This window comes from Myripristis murdjan, chromosome 23, assembly GCF_902150065.1.
Source record: "Myripristis murdjan chromosome 23, fMyrMur1.1, whole genome shotgun sequence".
In the NCBI taxonomy this organism is placed as follows: domain Eukaryota; kingdom Metazoa; phylum Chordata; class Actinopteri; order Holocentriformes; family Holocentridae; genus Myripristis; species Myripristis murdjan.
Genome location: NC_044002.1, coordinates 26,638,305 through 26,657,206, shown reverse-complemented (window position 1 = coordinate 26,657,206; position 18,902 = coordinate 26,638,305). Strand labels below are relative to the sequence as shown.

The following is an 18,902-nucleotide window of genomic DNA, read 5'->3' as shown; positions in this document are numbered from 1 at the left end:
AAAATCATCGGCCACTATTGAAGCACTGAAACATGAATTATCAAATTATGACTGGAGTGAAATCTACGTTCAGGATGTCAATAAATCATATAATTCATTTTTAGAAATATTTCTCAGAATGTACAATATGTATTGTCCTTTGAAAAACTTTAAGCACAAGTTTAAAAGAAAGCTTAAACCATGGATGTCAAAGGGTTTGGAAAAGGCATGTGTATGGGGTTGGGAAAAAAGTGTATATTTCAAAAGGAATTTCATGATATAAAAGACATAAATAAGTTATGGATAAATATTGGTTTAAAAGATTCATAAATAGCTAATGTTTAAAAAGGTTAAAATGATTTAAAATGTGAACTGTTGATTAAAAAGTTATTTACAAGGTTAGAAATAAGGAAGACCATCTGTGTGAAAGTTAAGATAAAAAAAGACACCCCCTACATTTCGTTTTATTTTATGTGTATCTGTTGGAAATGACTGGTTTCTCTGATTCGTGTAGTACCGCAATAGTCCACACGGTGGCGCATCAGACTGTTAGTGAGAGGAATAGCGCACAGAGGCAGGAACCGCAGAGTAAACTCAGCGGTCAAATACAACACTATGTGCTCTCTGCCTCTTTATTCTGTGCCCAGAGTCAGGGGAGCAACACATGCAAGAAGAAGAACAAGCTCTATAGGGACTTTATAGAAAAAAGACTATTATGATCAAGTGTTGCAGAGATATAGGAATAATATTAGGGGTACTTGGAGAGTACACTGAATAAATCTTCAATGTTCATGAAAAAAATGGACAAAATTCTAGAGTCATGGTAGATGATGTGTGGCAAATTTCAAAATTGTATCTCAAAAACTGAATTTTTGACAGCATTTTGAATTTTGCTCTCATGTGAACAATTGGAGTCAATGCAAGAATGGCATTTTTAAACACCAGTTTTTCACTTGTGGAGCAAATCAATCATTGTTAAAAACAAATGATCAACATCTCCGTGCTTTCAAGATGCAATATGTGTATTTTCAGATTTTTGTCTTGATAACTGAATTTTTGACAGCTGTTTAAAATCTGCCTTTCCATGCATGGCTGCCTGCTGTCCTGCAGGTCAGTGATTGGCTCAGTCACTTTGTGAAGCTGCATGTGAAGTTTTAGCTCAGTGAGATAGAGGCCAGGCCTCGGTGTCGAAGACTGAGTTCAAGTCTCAGCTTGTGCAACATTCCCACGTGCAAAAATTCACCAAACTTTGCACAAAGGTCCAGTCCCATGCCAGATCATCACTGTCAGATTTTTGTCTTCATGACTTATTTATTTATTTTACAGTGGTTTGAAATCTGTCTTTCCATGCATAGGCGGCTGCTGATGTGACTGTCTTAATCAATTTGTGAAGCCTCACATGAAATGACACTTGCCAATTAGCTCAGTGAGATAGAGTGTTGTCCTTTAAACCAGAAATTGTGAGTTCAAGCCTCAGCTGATGCAAAATGCACATAAGAATTCCACCTTTCTTTTCTTCTTCCTATTCTCTTCTTGTTGCTCAGAATTGCCTAAACTTGCCTGGCCCTGACCATTGCTGCACAGCAGCTATAATGTTTGTCATATTTTAGTTTGCTGTGTTCATTTTGTACCTATTGTTCCTCCATAGTCTTGTCAGCTTGTTTGTCCTCACACCTACCCTGCATTGTTTCATTAGCCCCGCCCCCGTGTTGCATGTCTTTGTTGTGTCTTGGCCAATCATCTGTCCCCTCCAGGCCTGTGTCCTGCCCTTTTCTTACCAGGGGTGTATTCAGCGCAGACGTGCCGGTATGTAACATCAAGCTAACGGAAACGATAAAGTTCTGAACAACCTGTTGCATTACGCAAGCGCTGCAAGTATGGAAGCCCAGAGGGCCATTCTCCTCGCGATTGTAGCCGAAGAACTGTCTGAGCAGGATATTACTGTACATGGATCATTAACTATAGGGGTGCTGCAATACATTCAATGTCCACTATGAAAAAAACAGTTATTGTTAAACACTGTTTCCAAGATTTGTACCATAGGCCTACACGAAGTTTTAAGTTGAATAAAAGTTGCCATATTATTGAGAAAAACAATAAACTATGTCTGATTTATCATCATACTTACCACATACATGTGCTTTTACCTCCTCAAATGATGGGCAACATTTTAAACATAGGCTGCATTAATATAGCGACTTGGAAGCCATAATGGAGCACTAGCGTTTTAAATCGCGGAGGCTTCAATACAGGCTGATGCTGATTGGATAACACCTGTGACACGCCCACAAAACGGAGGAAAACTACCTCCAAGGCATGTTGCTCTCTGTTACAAGACGTTACAACCAAACACACCATTCAATGAGACAACGTCACACAACGTTATGTATCGTAATGTCGTTGAATACACCCCAGGTGTGTCAATCAGTTCAGATTAAGTTCATATTCTTCTGCTTGTTGCTTAGAATTGCTTAAAAATGCCCGGACCCGACCCATTGCTGCACAGCAGCTATAATCCTTTTTTTTGTTTTTTTGTTTTTTTTTATGTGTTAATTGTGATTGTTGTACTGTGTGCGATGATTGATGTATGAACCAAAACCAAATATAAACCATTCATTCATTCATACATTTAAACAGCTGAATGTTTGCTGCATTGTGTTCAGGAATCAAACTAAATCCACACTTACACTTCCTCACACCTGGTTTCAACCTCTGCTCTCCACCATGGTCCACCCTGGAGGAAGAAACAGAGTCAGAGCAGCAGATTCTCTTTGAGGATGGAAACATGGGCAGTAAATAACCTTCCCTATGAAGGATTTAGCAGAGCACGTTACTCATATCCACCATTCAACATGAAACAATATTCCTCAGGCCTCTAGAAGACAGTGTGTGTGTTTCTCCATACCTGAGAGCCTCCAGTCTCCAGGTTGGATCCTCCAGTCCAGCAGAGAGCAGCTTCACTCCTGAGTCTCCTGGATGATTGTAGCTCAGGTCCAGCTCTCTCAGATGGGAGGGGTTGGAGCTCAGAGCTGAGGCCAGAGAAGCACAGCCTTCCTGTGTGAGCAGACAGCCTGACAGCCTGCACATGGACACACAAACACAACAACACAGTCTGATACACATACATGTTGGATTTTTTCAGCAGCACAATAATCTGAAATTAGCTGGGTTCATTCAGACAAATATTTAAATGTGTGATGGGCTTTGTGTTTTTATTTAGTCCAGTTTGAAAGCTCTTGAGTTCTCTGATCCAGACCTGAGAGCCTCCAGTCTGCAGTGTGGACTCTCCAGTCCAGCAGAGAGCAGCTTCACTCCTGAATCCTGCAGCTGGTTGTCACTCAGGTCCAGCTCTCTCAGACTAGAGGACTGGGAGCTGAGAACTGAGGCCAAAGCTGCACAGCTTCTCTCTGACAGATTACAGCCACTCAGCCTGAGGAGGGATTAGTGAGGAAGATCAACACGTTTAAAATATTAGCTTTTTGTATTATGGAATAAAGACCATGTCCTGCATTTAAGATATCCAGTTCTCTATGAACTTACACAGATTTTCTGGAGGCTTTGACCACTGGCAGCAGCCTCAGAAGAGCCTCCTCTGAAGCAGAGTATTTCTTCAGGTCAAACACGTCCAGATATTCTTCTGATGACAGTAAGATGAAGACCAGAGCTGACCACTGAGCAGGGGACAATTTGTCTGTGGAGAGACGTCCCCATATCAGGTACTCTTGGATCTCCTCCACTAGAGAATGGTCATTCAACTCATTCAGACAGTGGAACAGGTTGATGCTTCTCTCTGGAGAGGGACTGTCCTTGATCCTCTCCTTGATGTACTGGACTGTTTCCTGATTGGTCTGTGAGCTACTTCCTGTCTGTGTCATCAGGCCTCGTAGGAGAGTCTGATTGGCCGGCAGTGAAAGACCCAGGAGGAAGCGCAAGAACAAGTCCAGGTGTCCATTTGGACTCTGTAAGGCCTTGTCCACAGCACTCTGGAGGAGTTTTAGTTCATATTTCTTGGAGGAGGTTGATTGTTCTTCTTTCAGCAGATTGACTCCAGAGTTGATGGATGACAGAAAGACATAAAGAGCAGCCAGAAACTCCTGAAGGCTCAGATGGACGAAGCAGAAAACCTGGTCCTGGTGCAGCCCACACTCCTCTTTAAAGATCTGTGTGAATACTCCTGAGTACACTGAGGCTGCTCTGATATCAATGCCACACTCTGCCAGGTCTGCTTCATAGAAGATCAGGTTGCCTTTCTCCAGCTGCTCAAAAGCCAGTTTTCCCAGAGACAGGATCATGTTCCTGGTCTCTGGAGTCCAGTGTGGATCTGTCTCAGCTCTCCCATGATACTTGACGTTTTGCACTTTGGACTGAACCAGCAGGAAGTGGATGTACATCTCAGTCAGTGTCTTGGGCAGGTCTCCTCCCTCACTGGTTTTCAACACGTCCTCCAGAACTGTAGCAGTGATCCAGCAGAAGACTGGGATGTGGCACATGATGTGGAGGCTTCGTGACGTCTTGATGTGGGAGATGATTCTGCTGGCCTGCTCCTCATATCTGAATCTCTTCCTGAAGTATTCCTCCTTCTGTGGGTCAGTGAAGCCTCTCACCTCTGTCACCATGTCAACACACTCAGGAGGGATCTGATTGGCCGCTGCAGGTCGTGTGGTTATCCAGAGGCGAGCAGAGGGAAGCAGGTTCCCCTTGATGAGGTTTGTCAGCAGAACGTCCACTGAGGTGGACTCTGTAACATCAGTCAGGATCTGGTTGTTCTTGAAGTCCAGAGGAAGTCGACACTCATCCAGACCGTCAAAGATCAACACAACCTGGAACTGCTCAAACCTGCTGATTCCTGCTTCTTTGGTCTCAGTGAAGAAGTGATGAAGAAGTTCCACCAAGCTGAACTTTTTCCCTCTCAGCAGATTCAGCTCTCTGAAAGTGAATGGAAATGTGAAGTGGACATGCTGGTTGGCTTTGTGTTCAGCCCAGTCCAGAGTGAACTTCTGTGTTAAGACTGTTTTCCCAATGCCAGCCACTCCCTTTGTCATCACTGTCCTGATTGGTCCATCTCTTCCAGGTGAAGCTTTAAAGATGTCCTCACATCTGATTGGTGTTTCTTGTGTGTCTGGTTTCCTGGATGCTGTTTCAATCCATCTGACCTCATGTTCCTCATTGAGCTCTCCACTCCCTCCCTCTGTGATGTACAGCTCTGTGTAGATCTGATTCAGAAGTGTTGGGTTTCCTGCTTTAGCAATCCCCTCAAACACACACTCACACTTCCTCTTCAGCTTAGATTTGAGTTCACGTTGGCAAAGAGCAGGGAGAGTTTCTGAATGAACAAACAAACACAAACGTCAACAAAACGATGTTGTATTACATATGAGAAATGTGAATATTTCCTGGTAAATGTATCTATTGGTCCTGTTCGACTGTAAGAACGTAGCGAGGTGTGTCGAGACCTGAAGGCTATTTTACAAGTTCTGCAATCGTTTCTATGGCAACAACATGTCCTGATTGGTCAAGGTGTTGCCATGGCAACACGTCTGTAAACATGAGCTATCAGAGGACGACAACACAAAGCAGCCGCCGCCAAACAACAGACTGCAGGAACAAACGAAGAGCTGCACGTCCTGATCAGGATTTGGGAAGAATAAAGTTCACAGTTGAACAAACAACACAGCGCTGCCTCAGTTGGAGCGCGTGGGAGTTTGTGAGAAATAAGGGAGAGAATTTAAGTTTCTCAGAGTTAAGGAGAGCTGGATGTCGAGTGCACAGCCAAAGGAAAAAAAATCCTGAAGCAAAAAGACTAAAACTAAGATTTTTTTATTTAATATAAATTTGAATTTTTTTTTTCCCTTACTGCTCCACAGACGCTCAGCCAGCTCCTCCTGCTTCATCCTCCTCAGGAAGTGCAGTGTGATCTGCAGGAAAAACTCCCTGCTCCTCCCCTGCTCTTCCTCCTCATCCTCCCTCTGCCTCTCTGAGCATTCTGGGTAATCTGGCCTCAGAGACCTCTGGATATTTTTCAGCTCCTTCTTCACAAAGGTGACCATGTTCTTCTCCAGCAGCTGGAACAGAAAAATCAAAGAATTAAACTTCCATATTACATTTTGTACACTAAACACAAAATCAAATCCAGGTCAAAGAGCCTGAGGCTGGGCTGCACCAACGAGGATTCATTTTTAAACCCAGTTACATGATGGTTTGCTCCGACCTTTAAAACGGCTTGAACATGTAGACGGGTTAAGTTTAAACCTCTCTTTAAATCTCAGTTTCTAATCTAAAACTAGATTAAGTTTATCCTGATCCTCCAAAACTGGTGACTGATCAATGCAAACTATGATCTGGTTTTAACTTTAATTTACACTTGAGGGGCTTTAACTTTGAAAATGTCTGCATTTTGGAGCAAAATGATGGAGTTGTTCAAACTACATACAATAAAGTTAACTAAAAAAAAGAATAAAGGCTAAATATATACAATAAAGACTATAAAGACTAAAAACTAAAAATATACAGTAAGGGCTAACCTAAGGAAAAGAGATACGAGATGTGAAAATATACATATGGAATGAATATGACAATATACAGATGGAACTGAAGTATATACATGATTGTATAGATTGTATAGATAAAGAGAGATAGCATGAAACCACGAAACCAAGAACCAAGTGGCAGAACCTGAACGCCCGGGACTGGGATTCAGGAGCTAACCGACTTGATTCGGCCTCTTAAGGAATCACCACTTCCCCTCCAGTCTGAAAAACACTGTGAATGTATATTAACCTAGGATGTAATATATAGATAATAAATAATAAATAAACAGTTAAGGTGCTGGGTGATGGAGTGTTAAAAACAGAACTATACAGCAGACAGTTGTGAGTCTCTGTCAGACCGATGTGAGTTATTGTACAGTGTGATGGCTTGTGGCAGGAATGATTTCCTGTATCTGTCCCTTCAGCAGCGGAGCTGTAACAGTCTGTTGGAGATGGAGCTCCACTGTCTGTCCAGTGTGTGGTGGAGAGGGTGGTCAGGGTTATCCATGATGGATAACAGTTTGTTCAGTGTCCTCCTCTCCACCACAGCCTCCACAGTGTCCAGTTTGCAGCCGATCACGGAGCCAGCCCTCCTGATCAGTTTATTGAGTCTGTTGGTGTCACTGGCTCCGATGCTGCTCCCCAAACAAACCACGGTGAAGAAGAGTACGCTGGCCACAACAGACTGATAGAACATCTCCAACATCTTGCTGCACACATTGAAGGAGCTCAGCTTCCTCAGGAAGTAGAGTCTGCTCATCCCCTTCTTGTACACAGCTTCGGTGTTGGATTTTCAGTCCAGTCTGTTGTTGATGTTGATGCCCAGGTACTTGTAGTCCTCCACCTCCTCCACATCCTCTCCCAGAATGCAAAGTGGCTGTGAAGCCGTCCTCTTCTTCCTGAAGTCGATCACCATCTCTCTGGTCTTGCTGACATTCAGCCTCAGGTGATTGCGTCCAGCCCACTCCACAAAGTTATCTACCACTGCTCTGTACTCCCTTTCCCTTCCCTCACTTATACACCCAACAACAGCCGAGTCATCAGAAAATTTCTGCAGGTGGCATGACTCGGAGTTATATTGAAAGTCAGTGGTGTATAAGGTGAAAAGTAAAGGGGACAGCACAGTCCCCTGTGGAGCTCCTGTATCACTGACCACCGCGTCAGACAGAACACTGCCCAGACGAACAAACTGTGGCCTGCCTGTCAGGTAGTCAGTAATCCAGGAGACAATGGAGGTGTCGACACCCATCACCCGCAGCTTCTCACTCAGCAGCAACGGCTGGATGGTGTTAAAAGCACTGGAGAAATCAAAGAATGTGATTCTCACAGTGCTGCCACCACCATCCAGGTGCATATGAGCTCGTTGCAGCAGGTAGATGACGGCGTCATCAACTCCCAAATGGGGCTGGTAGGCAAACTGTAGAGGGTCTAGCCGCTCCTTCACCTGCGGCCTCAGGTGGGCCAAGACCAGCCTCTCCAGCACCTTCATCAGATGAGATGTGAGGGCAACTGGTCGGTAGTCATTGAGGTCCGATGGAGTTGACTTCTTCGGGACAGGAACCAGGCAGGACGTCTTCCACAGCACCGGGACTCTGTCCTGACTCAGGCTCAGGTTGTAGAGGTGTTGGATGACAGAAGACAGCTGGCTGGCACAGGTCCTCAGGATCCTGGGGCTGATACCATCAGGTCCTGCGGCCTTCCTCTGGTGGAGTCTCTCCAGCTGTCTCCTAACCTGGCCCGTAGTCACAGTCATGCGGGGGAGGGTGCTGGTGTCTTCAGTGGAGGAGGAGATAGAGGGGGAGGAGAGGTGCTGCACAGGAGTGCTCACCACAGGGGAGAGAGGGGGGAGGGGTGGATGCGATGGGGGTGTGTGGGGGTCTGGATGTGTGAGGGAGACAGACGGCTGTGAGCTGAACCTGTTTTTTTGTGACCAAATTTTTATTATTTTCCACAATTAATAGCAGGTCAGTTCACATATTTAACATATATAATTCAAACTCGTCAGTCTCCTATGTAGTACGTGACTGCCTGACATCCCCTTCCTTCCCATCTCCTTACCCCTAACATCCTTAGGTTCCTTGTAGGCACCTTCTCATTGAGGAATGCATACATCATACATCAAAGAAGAAAAAAAAAAAAAAAAAATCTAGGCTATATACATTTCAAATATACGCACATATGTACATTTCAATGTACATATACATACATATGCACATACATACACATACACACACACATACACATCTGCATATGTATACATATACATACACACATACATACACATACATTGTTATAATTGGCCTTATAGTTCATGTCTCTTGCAGTATTGAATGCATGTTAAAGTTCAATGCTTCTTGTGTTATTCAGAACAGCTTGACTGTTAGCAGAAGGTAAACAAAGCTGGCACCAGACATATTTTCTCTATCTTATTTGTTAGGTCTATTGCATTAGATACACGCCCAATCAACATTCACACACATAGCATCACACATTCCAGAAACAAGGCATGGACAGTGGTTGGCCTGTCCATGTCCGGGTAACTGGCCAATTATTCTCGGTTGCGTTTTAGTCCAACCTATGTACGGGGCAGGCCCAAGCCCAAGAACATAAATGTGTATCATTTCCTGATATCGACGCTCACTCTGACTGAGATCCTGCGGGAGCTCTGTCACACTGAGACCAGCGCTGCCTTGCTTTATATGTGACCATAATAAATGTTGCATCAGAAAATGGAAGACTGACTCCGGTCTGTTCTTGGGCTTTCAACAAAAGAATCGGGAGCTAACAATTGGTGCCGGTGACCCGGATTGACTGACTCTGAGACCATGTCCGATTGAGGACCGCCGGAGTCGATTGGAGGAGAACTTTTTTCAGACAATTCCAGGGCCCTAAAACAAAGGTAAAGCAGAAAGCCTTTTCCATCTGAAATTTCTGCACATTGGACATACTAAATTAAATTGTCTGATTAATGCTACCCTCTGATCGCTAAATTCGCTAAAATCATAGTAGCCTAAGATTATGGGAAAATAAATAACTGGTTGTGTTTTTCAACTGAATGGTCACATGTAAAGTATCAAGCACAAAGACTCACGTGAGGGAAGGTAATAAGTGTCCTAGTCTAATTTAAATTGGTTGAATCTAAAAATTTTATGGGACGCTAGAGTTTCCACTTAAAGTGATGCCGGATTATTGCCAAATAGTCCGATGCCGGATTATTGCCAAATAGTCCGAGGCCAGGAGACGTCCTGATGTCGTTGGGTGTATTGTCAGAGAAAGTCTGATGCCGGGAAAAGCCCGATGTAGGGAAAGGCCCTATGCCAGCGAAAGTCTGATGCCAGAGAAAGTCAGATGTCAGAGAAAGTCTGATGCCGGGAAAAGCCCGATGTAGGGAAAGGCCCTATGCTAGCGAAAGTCTGATGCCAGAGAAAGTCAGATGTCAGAGAAAGTCTGATGCCGGGAAAAGCCCGATATAGGGAAAGGCCCTATGCTAGTGAAAGTCTGATGCCAGAGAAAGTCAGATGTCAGAGAAAGTCTGATGCCGGGAAAAGCCCGATGTAGGGAAAGGCCCTATGCCAGCGAAAGTCTGATGCCAGAGAAACAGACAGATGTCAGGAAGAAGTTCTGATGCTGGGAAAAAAGTTCTGATGTCAGGAAAAGGTTCTGATGTCGGGGAAAATCCTGATGCCACTGGGTGAAGTTTCCTGTATTTTTGTAGACAATAGGCCTTAATTTCTATAAGGACACAGGGAAAGTTTGTTATTTTTCATACCAATGTGGGGTGGTTTCCTACTTGATTGATATTTTTACTGTGCATGTGGCAGTGTATCGAACAGTTGAGACTGGTCGAGAATTCCTGCCCTGACACAGATCTCAAGTAGTCCTGTAAGGGGGGCATTGGAATAGATTAGAACGGGGATTTTTTAGTTTAGGGTGTTGCAGAGGTGGTGAATTAAAACGAGTGGTTAGACTGGGAGAACCCCCAGCGATTAAGCGCACAGAGCACTAGGCTCCGTGTAGAAGCTTCTTAATCGGGTCCCCACTCGGGCGCTGAGCCATTCACCCTTTCTGACTAACACGTGTATGCATTTAATGATGTTGCAAAGTTATTGATAGATGGAAGGGAACATTGACTGAGGTTCGGACTGACTTAGGAATCTCTTGTACTGACACTGACCTTGTGACCCCGACTGGGACACACTTAGACACGGAGAGTGCTGACAATGACCACACTAGAGTTGAAACCGTACCAGAGACTGGACAGACACCTGACGATGAAGATGTCGAGGAAGACTCCGCTATGGAGACTAGGCTGTAGAACCAGGGTGGCAGTAACCATATTGGTGACACTAACATTGATTATTGTAGAGCCTATTTTGTGGTGGGAGATCCAAACCTCAAAGTCCCACGCAGCTAAGAAAAACTACACTGACCCTCAATTGGCCTTTCCTTCCACCACACTACGTCACCTGACAAAAAAGATCCAAAGAACATAAAAATCTAAAATATGGAGGAAAAAGTTTGAATTTAATGCAAACTAGCACCAGGAACATGTTCAAAATTTCTGAAAGACATAGAAAAGGTTGGACAGGGGAAAAGAAAGCTAAATGATAAATATGGCCTGCCCCAGGCTAGAGAATGGTTAACAGTAGCAAATAAAAAAGGGGGGGCCTAAAAGAAGAAGAAAACAGAAATCCTAGTTTTAGAAGACCAACTAAAGACCGACAGTGGTTAGTTACAGAGTCATAAAACTCTAAATTTATTCATGGATTGATGGATTTATTATTTTGGTTTATTATATTTATTATTCAGCTTCAGTTTTGGGAAACAAAGAGACAACAGCATCACTGACAAATAGATGAAGCATTAAAACAATGAAACATAAAGTAGGCTAGTGCAAAAGAGAAAAGCACAGCAAAATCACAAACCTGCTGATTAAAATTGGCATTCATCAGCCCGTGAACCAGGGGTGAAAATCCCATTTTATTATTGGAGGGTGTATTATGTTTTTAACACTTAAAAACACACTTGATTTGAAAACGCGATTACTCAAAATTATTTATAAGGGTTAAAAAAAAAATTTTTTTAAGACAGAAACATTGATAAGATGGCAGAGGAAGGTTCCAAAGGAGGGAGAAGAGAAAAGCATTGATAGGTTTGTGTATTGGGTGAGGGAAATGCAAGAAAAGGGAATGTTTGGGGGGTGCGAAAGCGCTCCACCCAAACTGAGCGCTTTTAGCTTGTTTTGGCAGCAGGCAGTAAGTAGTGTGGACCAGGCAAAAGCAAAGTTGCAGGAAACAGGAATGTTGCAGAGAGGGTTAGAGAAAGTAGGCAGAGGGTTAGAGAAAGTAGGGAAAGAGTTAAAACGGACAGAAACATTTTTTGCGAATTGTCATTGTTTTTTGGGAGAAGTTAAACTCTCCATTCAGAAGTCCTCTGCACAACCAAAAACAACAGGTGCCATTTAAGACCCTAACTTCTCCGGAGACATACTGTACCACACTTAGAGATAACACATCCTTACCAAAACGAATACCGATCCTAAAGACAAAACATTCTCAACAAAAGCAACTGAGATTGCTCCAGCACCCATGACCTCGCCCCCTCCCTACGCCGAGGCAAGGGCGATGATTAGAAGCTGTCTAACACTGGATGGCTGAACCTGCACCCGCTTGCTCAGACCAAACAATAACAGGTCCAAATCAGGGCCACATAGAGATGATGGATGTTTCCATTGTGAAGGCTAGAGACACTGAGCCAAACATTGTCAATCCCAACCAATAGATACAGCAAAACTCACACCCACAAGACCTCCACACCACAATATGATTACACATGTAAATTAGCGAAGGAAAAACTACCACTATTCACGATGACTTGGCCTATGGAGTTCACACGATACAAATGGACAATGTGTCACTGGAGAAGGAAATGTTTTGTGACCTCAACTGGCACCCCTGTTAAACACTTAAATCAGCTACTTAATTTCTATTATGGCCTGCTTGAACCAGATCAGGTTGCTATAGTCAAGTGCAGAGGACACCAAAAAGGAGATGGCAAAGTGGTAAGAGGCAACAATGCGGCAGATATCAGAAATCTTAATTGTCATTATGTCAAAAGCATAACAAAATTATGGGGGTTTTCCATTTCCAGTGTTTCATCAGAAGAATAAAGAAGAAATAACTAACAACAAGAATAGTGACTGGAAAAGAAAAACAAAAACAAGATAAAAAATTATATGACAAGCAGTTTAAAAGCAACTGAAGCCTCAGTTAAACCAGAAAAAATAGCATTCACACACAACAGAAGTACTTATGTTCTTACGTCAGTAAGCGTACAGTGGAGGTCACTGTGCGTGCTCAAAAGGGACAGCCCTTATCTCATAACATTGGCAACAACGCCATTTAAAGGATATCACTAAATATTTCGCACCATGGACAGGATACAGGGCCTGTCTCTCTCTCTTTCTCTATTTTACACACATACACACACACACAAAGCATTTACACCACCTTTAATTGCAGCTTTAAATGATAGGCCTTTGAATTACTGGAATCATGAAATGCACACACATAATTTGAGTTCAGATTACATAGTCTGGAAATATTAGAACCATCCACTTTCCATGGAAAGTTCTTGCAAGAAACAAGTTGTGTGACAGACTGCAATAAAGGCTATTTACATTTAGACAACATAAATAAATTCAGGGTTATGAAGGAAAATATGCAGATGTGTTGGATTATGAAAAAATAAAAGAAGAATTACTCTAAAATGACAACACATTAAAATATTAAAGCTCAGAGAGAGCGGAAAGGGCTGGGGAGTTTTTCTGATACAGAGGCTTCCTGAAAGATAGTAATTGCCTTTATTGATATGGGGGATCTGACTATCATTTCTCAAAATGTAAATGGACTCAATAATTGTATCAAAAGAAAGAAAATTTTACAACAAATGAAAAAACACAAAGGTGACATACTATTTTTTCAAGAAACACACTTGACACAGGAGGAACATAAGAAGTTAGGTAGGATTGCAAACGCTCAGGTTTTCTCCTGTTCCTATAACTCATCAAGGAGAGGAGTAGCCATTATCATAAAAAAAAATACATAGCATTCCAAAAGACAAATAGTATAACAGATAGGGAAGGACGACATGTCTTGGTGATGGGCAAAATAGAAAACATAGAAATAACCTTTATAAATATTTATTACCCACCAGACGAGGATACTGAACTTATGAACCAAATTATCGATTTAATAGTAACTGAAGGAAGAGGAAAGTTATTATTGGGGGAGACTGGAATCTAATCCTAAACCCTACCCTGGATTCAACATCAAGGATTAAACAGGTCCGAAGAAAACTGCAAATATCCTGTGTAAAGCGTGTAGAGAACTGGGGATAATAGATGTCTGGAGAACCTTACATCCAAAAACAAAAGCCTATACATATTATTCTAATAGACACGCCACGTATAATAGATTGGACTATTTCTTCATGTTTAACAAAGATATATCAACTGTCAAAAACTGCATTATCGGAACAGGAACACTATCGGAGCATGCACTGGTTACCTTAACAGTAAAACTAAATTCAATAAAGGGGAAAATTTGTGGAGGATGAACAACTCACTTCTGCAAGATGAAGATTTTAAAGATACTGTTAAAAAAAAAAAAAAAAAAAAAAAAACGCTAAGTGAATACTTAGCACTAAACGATACTGAAGAAATATTAATAGCATAATCTTGTGGGAAGGGGCGAAAGCTGTCTTAAGGGGAGAAATAATTAGATACTCATTAATAAGAAAAAAACAGCAGGAAAAAGCTAAGACAGAACTTGAATCACAAATAAAAGTACTAGAAGACAAACATAAAAAATCACATGATCCAGAATTAAATAAACAATTGAAAAAGAAACGAGCTGACTTAGATAAAGTGCTGACAGAAGAAGTAGAGAAATCCTTAATACTTACTAAACAAACACATTATGATGGAGGAACGAAATCAAGGAAAGTTTTAGCCTACAGACTCAAGAAACAAAAAAGTAAATCTTATGTCACCAAGTTAAATCTGGATACAGATGAAGTCCTAACAGAAAAAATGAAATTGCAGATGCATTTGCAAAATATTATGAGGCATTAAATAAAGATGATAATGACAAAGTATATGCAAAAGAAACTGAGGCATATCTTGAGAAACTAAAGCTAAAACAAGTTTTACCAACACAAAATGACAAACTAGTTAGGAAAATAACAGAAGAGGAAATATTAAATCAAATTAAGATATTAAACAAAAAAGAGAGAAGTGCCCAGGAGACGATGGCTACCCTAATGAATTTCATAAAGAGTTTCATGGCAATATTTAATAGGGTAGACACAATAAAAATGATGGTACTTCCACAACTTATGTTCCTCTTCCAAGCCCTACCAATTTCGATACCTCCACAAAGTTTCAAGAGGTGGAACAGAATAATAACTCATTTCATTTGGAACAATAAAAGGAAAAGGGTTAAACTGAAAACACTAATAAAATCTAAAGAACATGGTGGATTGGCACTCCCAGACCTACAAAAGTACTTCCATGCCACCCAAATTAGCATTATAATGAAATGGACCAACGACAACACAAAAGCCAAATGGTTTAAGATAGAAAAAGAACTAGCGCCACTTTCAATAAAGACCTTACCGTTCATTGAAAAAAGATATTACACAATTGAAAGGACAAAACAAATGGACTAACATTACGATGCACCACTGGAAACAGGTTTGTAAAAGATATAAAATAGACAATGACTTATTTTATCTGAGAGAAATGGCATGGGATCCCCAGTTTAGACCAAACAAAATGGACAGCGTGCTAAAGGTCTGGGCATCAAAAGGACTGCAAATATACTCGCAATTATTTGTCAACAAAGACATTGACTCATTTGAGGCTATATCAAATAAGTATGAATTAGCTCAGTCAAATTTTTATAAATACCTGCAACTTAGAAATTATATCAATACCTTTCAGAAAAAGCAAAGTAACCAAGAGCAACACCAATTAGTAAGATTTATGATAAAAATTATAATATAGATATCAAAAATAGTCTCTCTAAAATATACAAAATATTAGGAGACAGTGAAGAAACACAAGACTCCATCAGGACAAAATGGAACCTTGAGTTTGATATACAAATAGAAGAAGATGACTGGAAAAATGCATATAATGCAATACACAAAACAACAAATTCTAGATATTGGAGAGAATTCTCATGGAAGACATATACACGCTTCTTCATTACACCAGAAATACAGTCCAAATTCACAACATCCATCAGCCCCGACTGCTGGAGATACTGAGGGGAGCACCATGCAAACCACTCACATATTTTCTTTTTCTGCTTATCAGTGAAACTATTCTGGAAAAAATATATAGACTCGATTTCTTTGATTTTCCAGTTTAAAAAGCCACTGGAACCAAAATGCATCATTTTAGGAATAACCCAAGCTGAGCTTACAATAGAGAGAGACAAATACTTATTCAGGATACTTAGAATTGCAGCTCTGAAGCAAATAACGAGAAACTGGCAAAAACCTATTTCACCTCTTTTCAATAACTGGAAATTAACAGTAAACAATATTTTAGAAATGGAAAGAATCACATATAGCATTAGAAATCAAGAACCAGAATATCTGAAAAGATGTCATAGGTGGTTTGAATATATGGAGAACAAATAAAAATCTAAAAAACAATTGGCTGCTCCTTCATTAATGACCTGCCAGAACAGACTGGCCTTAGATCTCCTCTTAGCTAAAAAAGGAGGTGTGTGTGTTATGTTCCATCAGGACTGTTGCGTCTTCATCCCAGACAATACTGCACCAGACAGCTCTATAACTGGAGCTCTCTCTGGCCTAAAGACCACATCAGAAGAATTGGCAGAACATTTAGGGATCCCCTTAGTTGATTGGCTTGATCTACATTCGAAAATTCGAGAATTTTGATAGTTTCTGCATAGATTCCCTGCACCACCTCCTTATAGATTAATTTAACACCCCAGAGAGATGATCCCTGTGGTCTCCCTCCCTGAGCCCGGGGAGGACGGGACTGAAGTGGACCTGGATGAAGACGACTACGACAACCAAGAAGACCGTTTTTGTATCCCTGAACCCCATAGTTACATGATATACGCTAATGCTAATACATAACCATATATATACTCGCATACACATAGGGGCGTGATACTTATAGGCTTTCATAGCAATGTTTACTGTTTTCCATAAATTGTGCAAGATGAATTGCTGCTGATAGTTGCTAATAACACTTACACATAGCCAGCTTACACATATCTGCTGACATATAGGTTGCTAGGAAGGTAGGAACATATGCCTCTGCTTAAGATTTAAATTATGGGTTTTTGTTGTTGATAAAATAAGAGTATACCAAAAGGGGGCATTAAAACCTGATGCTTGATTGTGTTGCTTATTTAGGCTGGGAATCACTGGCAGTTTGGGGGGGCTGACTGGTTGGTTTTCCGCCTAAAGCGGTACCACAATACAGAATAACATTCTTACCTAGTTTGATTGACATAATAAAATTATGTCAAAAGGGGGATTGTTATAATTGGCCTTATAGTTCATGTCTCTTGCAGTATTGAATGCATGTTAAAGTTCAATGCTTCTTGTGTTATTCAGAACAGCTTGACTGTTAGCAGAAGGTAAACAAAGCTGGCACCAGACATATTTTCTCTATCTTATTTGTTAGGTCTATTGCATTAGATACACGCCCAATCAACATTCACACACATAGCATCACACATTCCAGAAACAAGGCATGGACAGTGGTTGGCCTGTCCATGTCCGGGTAACTGGCCAATTATTCTCGGTTGCGTTTTAGTCCAACCTATGTACGGGGCAGGCCCAAGCCCAAGAACATAAATGTGTATCATTTCCTGATATCGACGCTCACTCTGACTGAGATCCTGCGGGAGCTCTGTCACACTGAGACCAGCGCTGCCTTGCTTTATATGTGACCATAATAAATGTTGCATCAGAAAATGGAAGACTGACTCCGGTCTGTTCTTGGGCTTTCAACAAAAGAATCGGGAGCTAACAACATAAATATACATATATACATATATATATGCATACATACATACATATACATGCATACACATACACACAAACATACATATACACCTGTACATACACATACATTCATACATGCACATACATGAGCACACCCGAAATGCATTAAAAAAAAGAGCTGAACCTGTTGAAGAAACCGTTCAGCTCGTTGGCTCTCTCCAGGCTTCCTGATGGTTGCCTTTGTCTCCCTTTACATCCGGTGATCTGTTTCATCCCAGTCCACACATCCCTCACATTGTTCTGCTGGAGTTTGGCCTCCAGCTTCCTCCTGTAGCTGTCTTTGCACCCCCTCAATTTCTCCCTGAGTTCGTGCTGCACTCTCCTCAGTTCCTCTCTGTCTCCAGACCTGAAAGCCCTCTTCTTCTTGTTAAGGAGTGCTTTCAGGTCGCTGGTGATCCAAGGCTTGTTGTTGGGGAAGCAGCGTACAGTCCGGGTTGGCATGGTGGTGTTTTCACAGAACCTGATGTATTCTGTGATGCAGTCCGTCATGTTGTTGATGTCCTCCCCGTGTGGCTCACAGAGTACATCCCAGTCCGTTATCTCAAAGCAGTCCTGCAGTGCTTCAGCAGCCTCCTGAGTCCACCTCCTCACCGTCCTGGTGTGAACAGGCTGCCTCTTAACAAGGGGGACATACTTGGGGGTTAACAGGACCAGGTTGTGATCTGATCTGCCAAGGGGAGGAAGGGCTGTGGTGTTGTATGCATCACTGGTGTTTGCATACAGCAGATCCAGGGTTTTATTTTATTTTTTTGGAGATCCAACATGGAAGAATTTTGCATTCAGCCTCGTGAGCGTATTCTTGTCTAAAGCAGTGAGTTCTGCAGGCAGCTCAGCTCACATCAGATATTTTACAAAGCCAAGTCGCAGCGCGCCAATGGAAGAAAAGCTGAGCGCTGTAGAAGCAGTGAGAGACACAAGCTTTTAATCCCTGTGGACAGAGTGACTGACACAAACCATGTGGACACAGCCTCCCAGTGACACTCTGCCTTCATCACCAGTAGGCACTAGGGATGTACCCGAACCCGAATACGATATTCGGAAGTACACAAATAATGCTTTGATCCCAAATACTTTTTCCGTCCGAAGTTTCTCCTCATTTTTCGGGAGCTTTTTTCTAAAGAAAAAAATAAGTTTGGATGCGTGTTTTGAGCATGATTTCGAGCCAGTTACAAGAGATTAAAACAAAACGTAACAAAAAACATGTTGGTGCGTGTTTTCAGTCAATCACTGAGACATTGCCACACTTTGGTTTTGGTGTTCAGTCCCGTATGTCATCAC

At 41.8% G+C, this 18,902-nt stretch overlaps 1 protein-coding gene across 1 annotated transcript in view; it reads right to left on the bottom strand.

The window, feature by feature from the left end:
• Positions 1 to 18,902, bottom strand: part of LOC115355186 (NLR family CARD domain-containing protein 3-like) — a 66,822-nt gene that overhangs the window by 13,418 nt on the left and 34,502 nt on the right. The window contains exons 8-9 of the mRNA XM_030045892.1: positions 3,236 to 3,409; positions 2,933 to 3,058 (exon numbers count right to left, since the gene is read on the bottom strand). Of these exons, the coding sequence (XP_029901752.1) occupies positions 2,933 to 3,058; positions 3,236 to 3,409 (300 nt within the window). The remainder of the gene's footprint in view (positions 1 to 2,932; positions 3,059 to 3,235; positions 3,410 to 18,902) is intronic.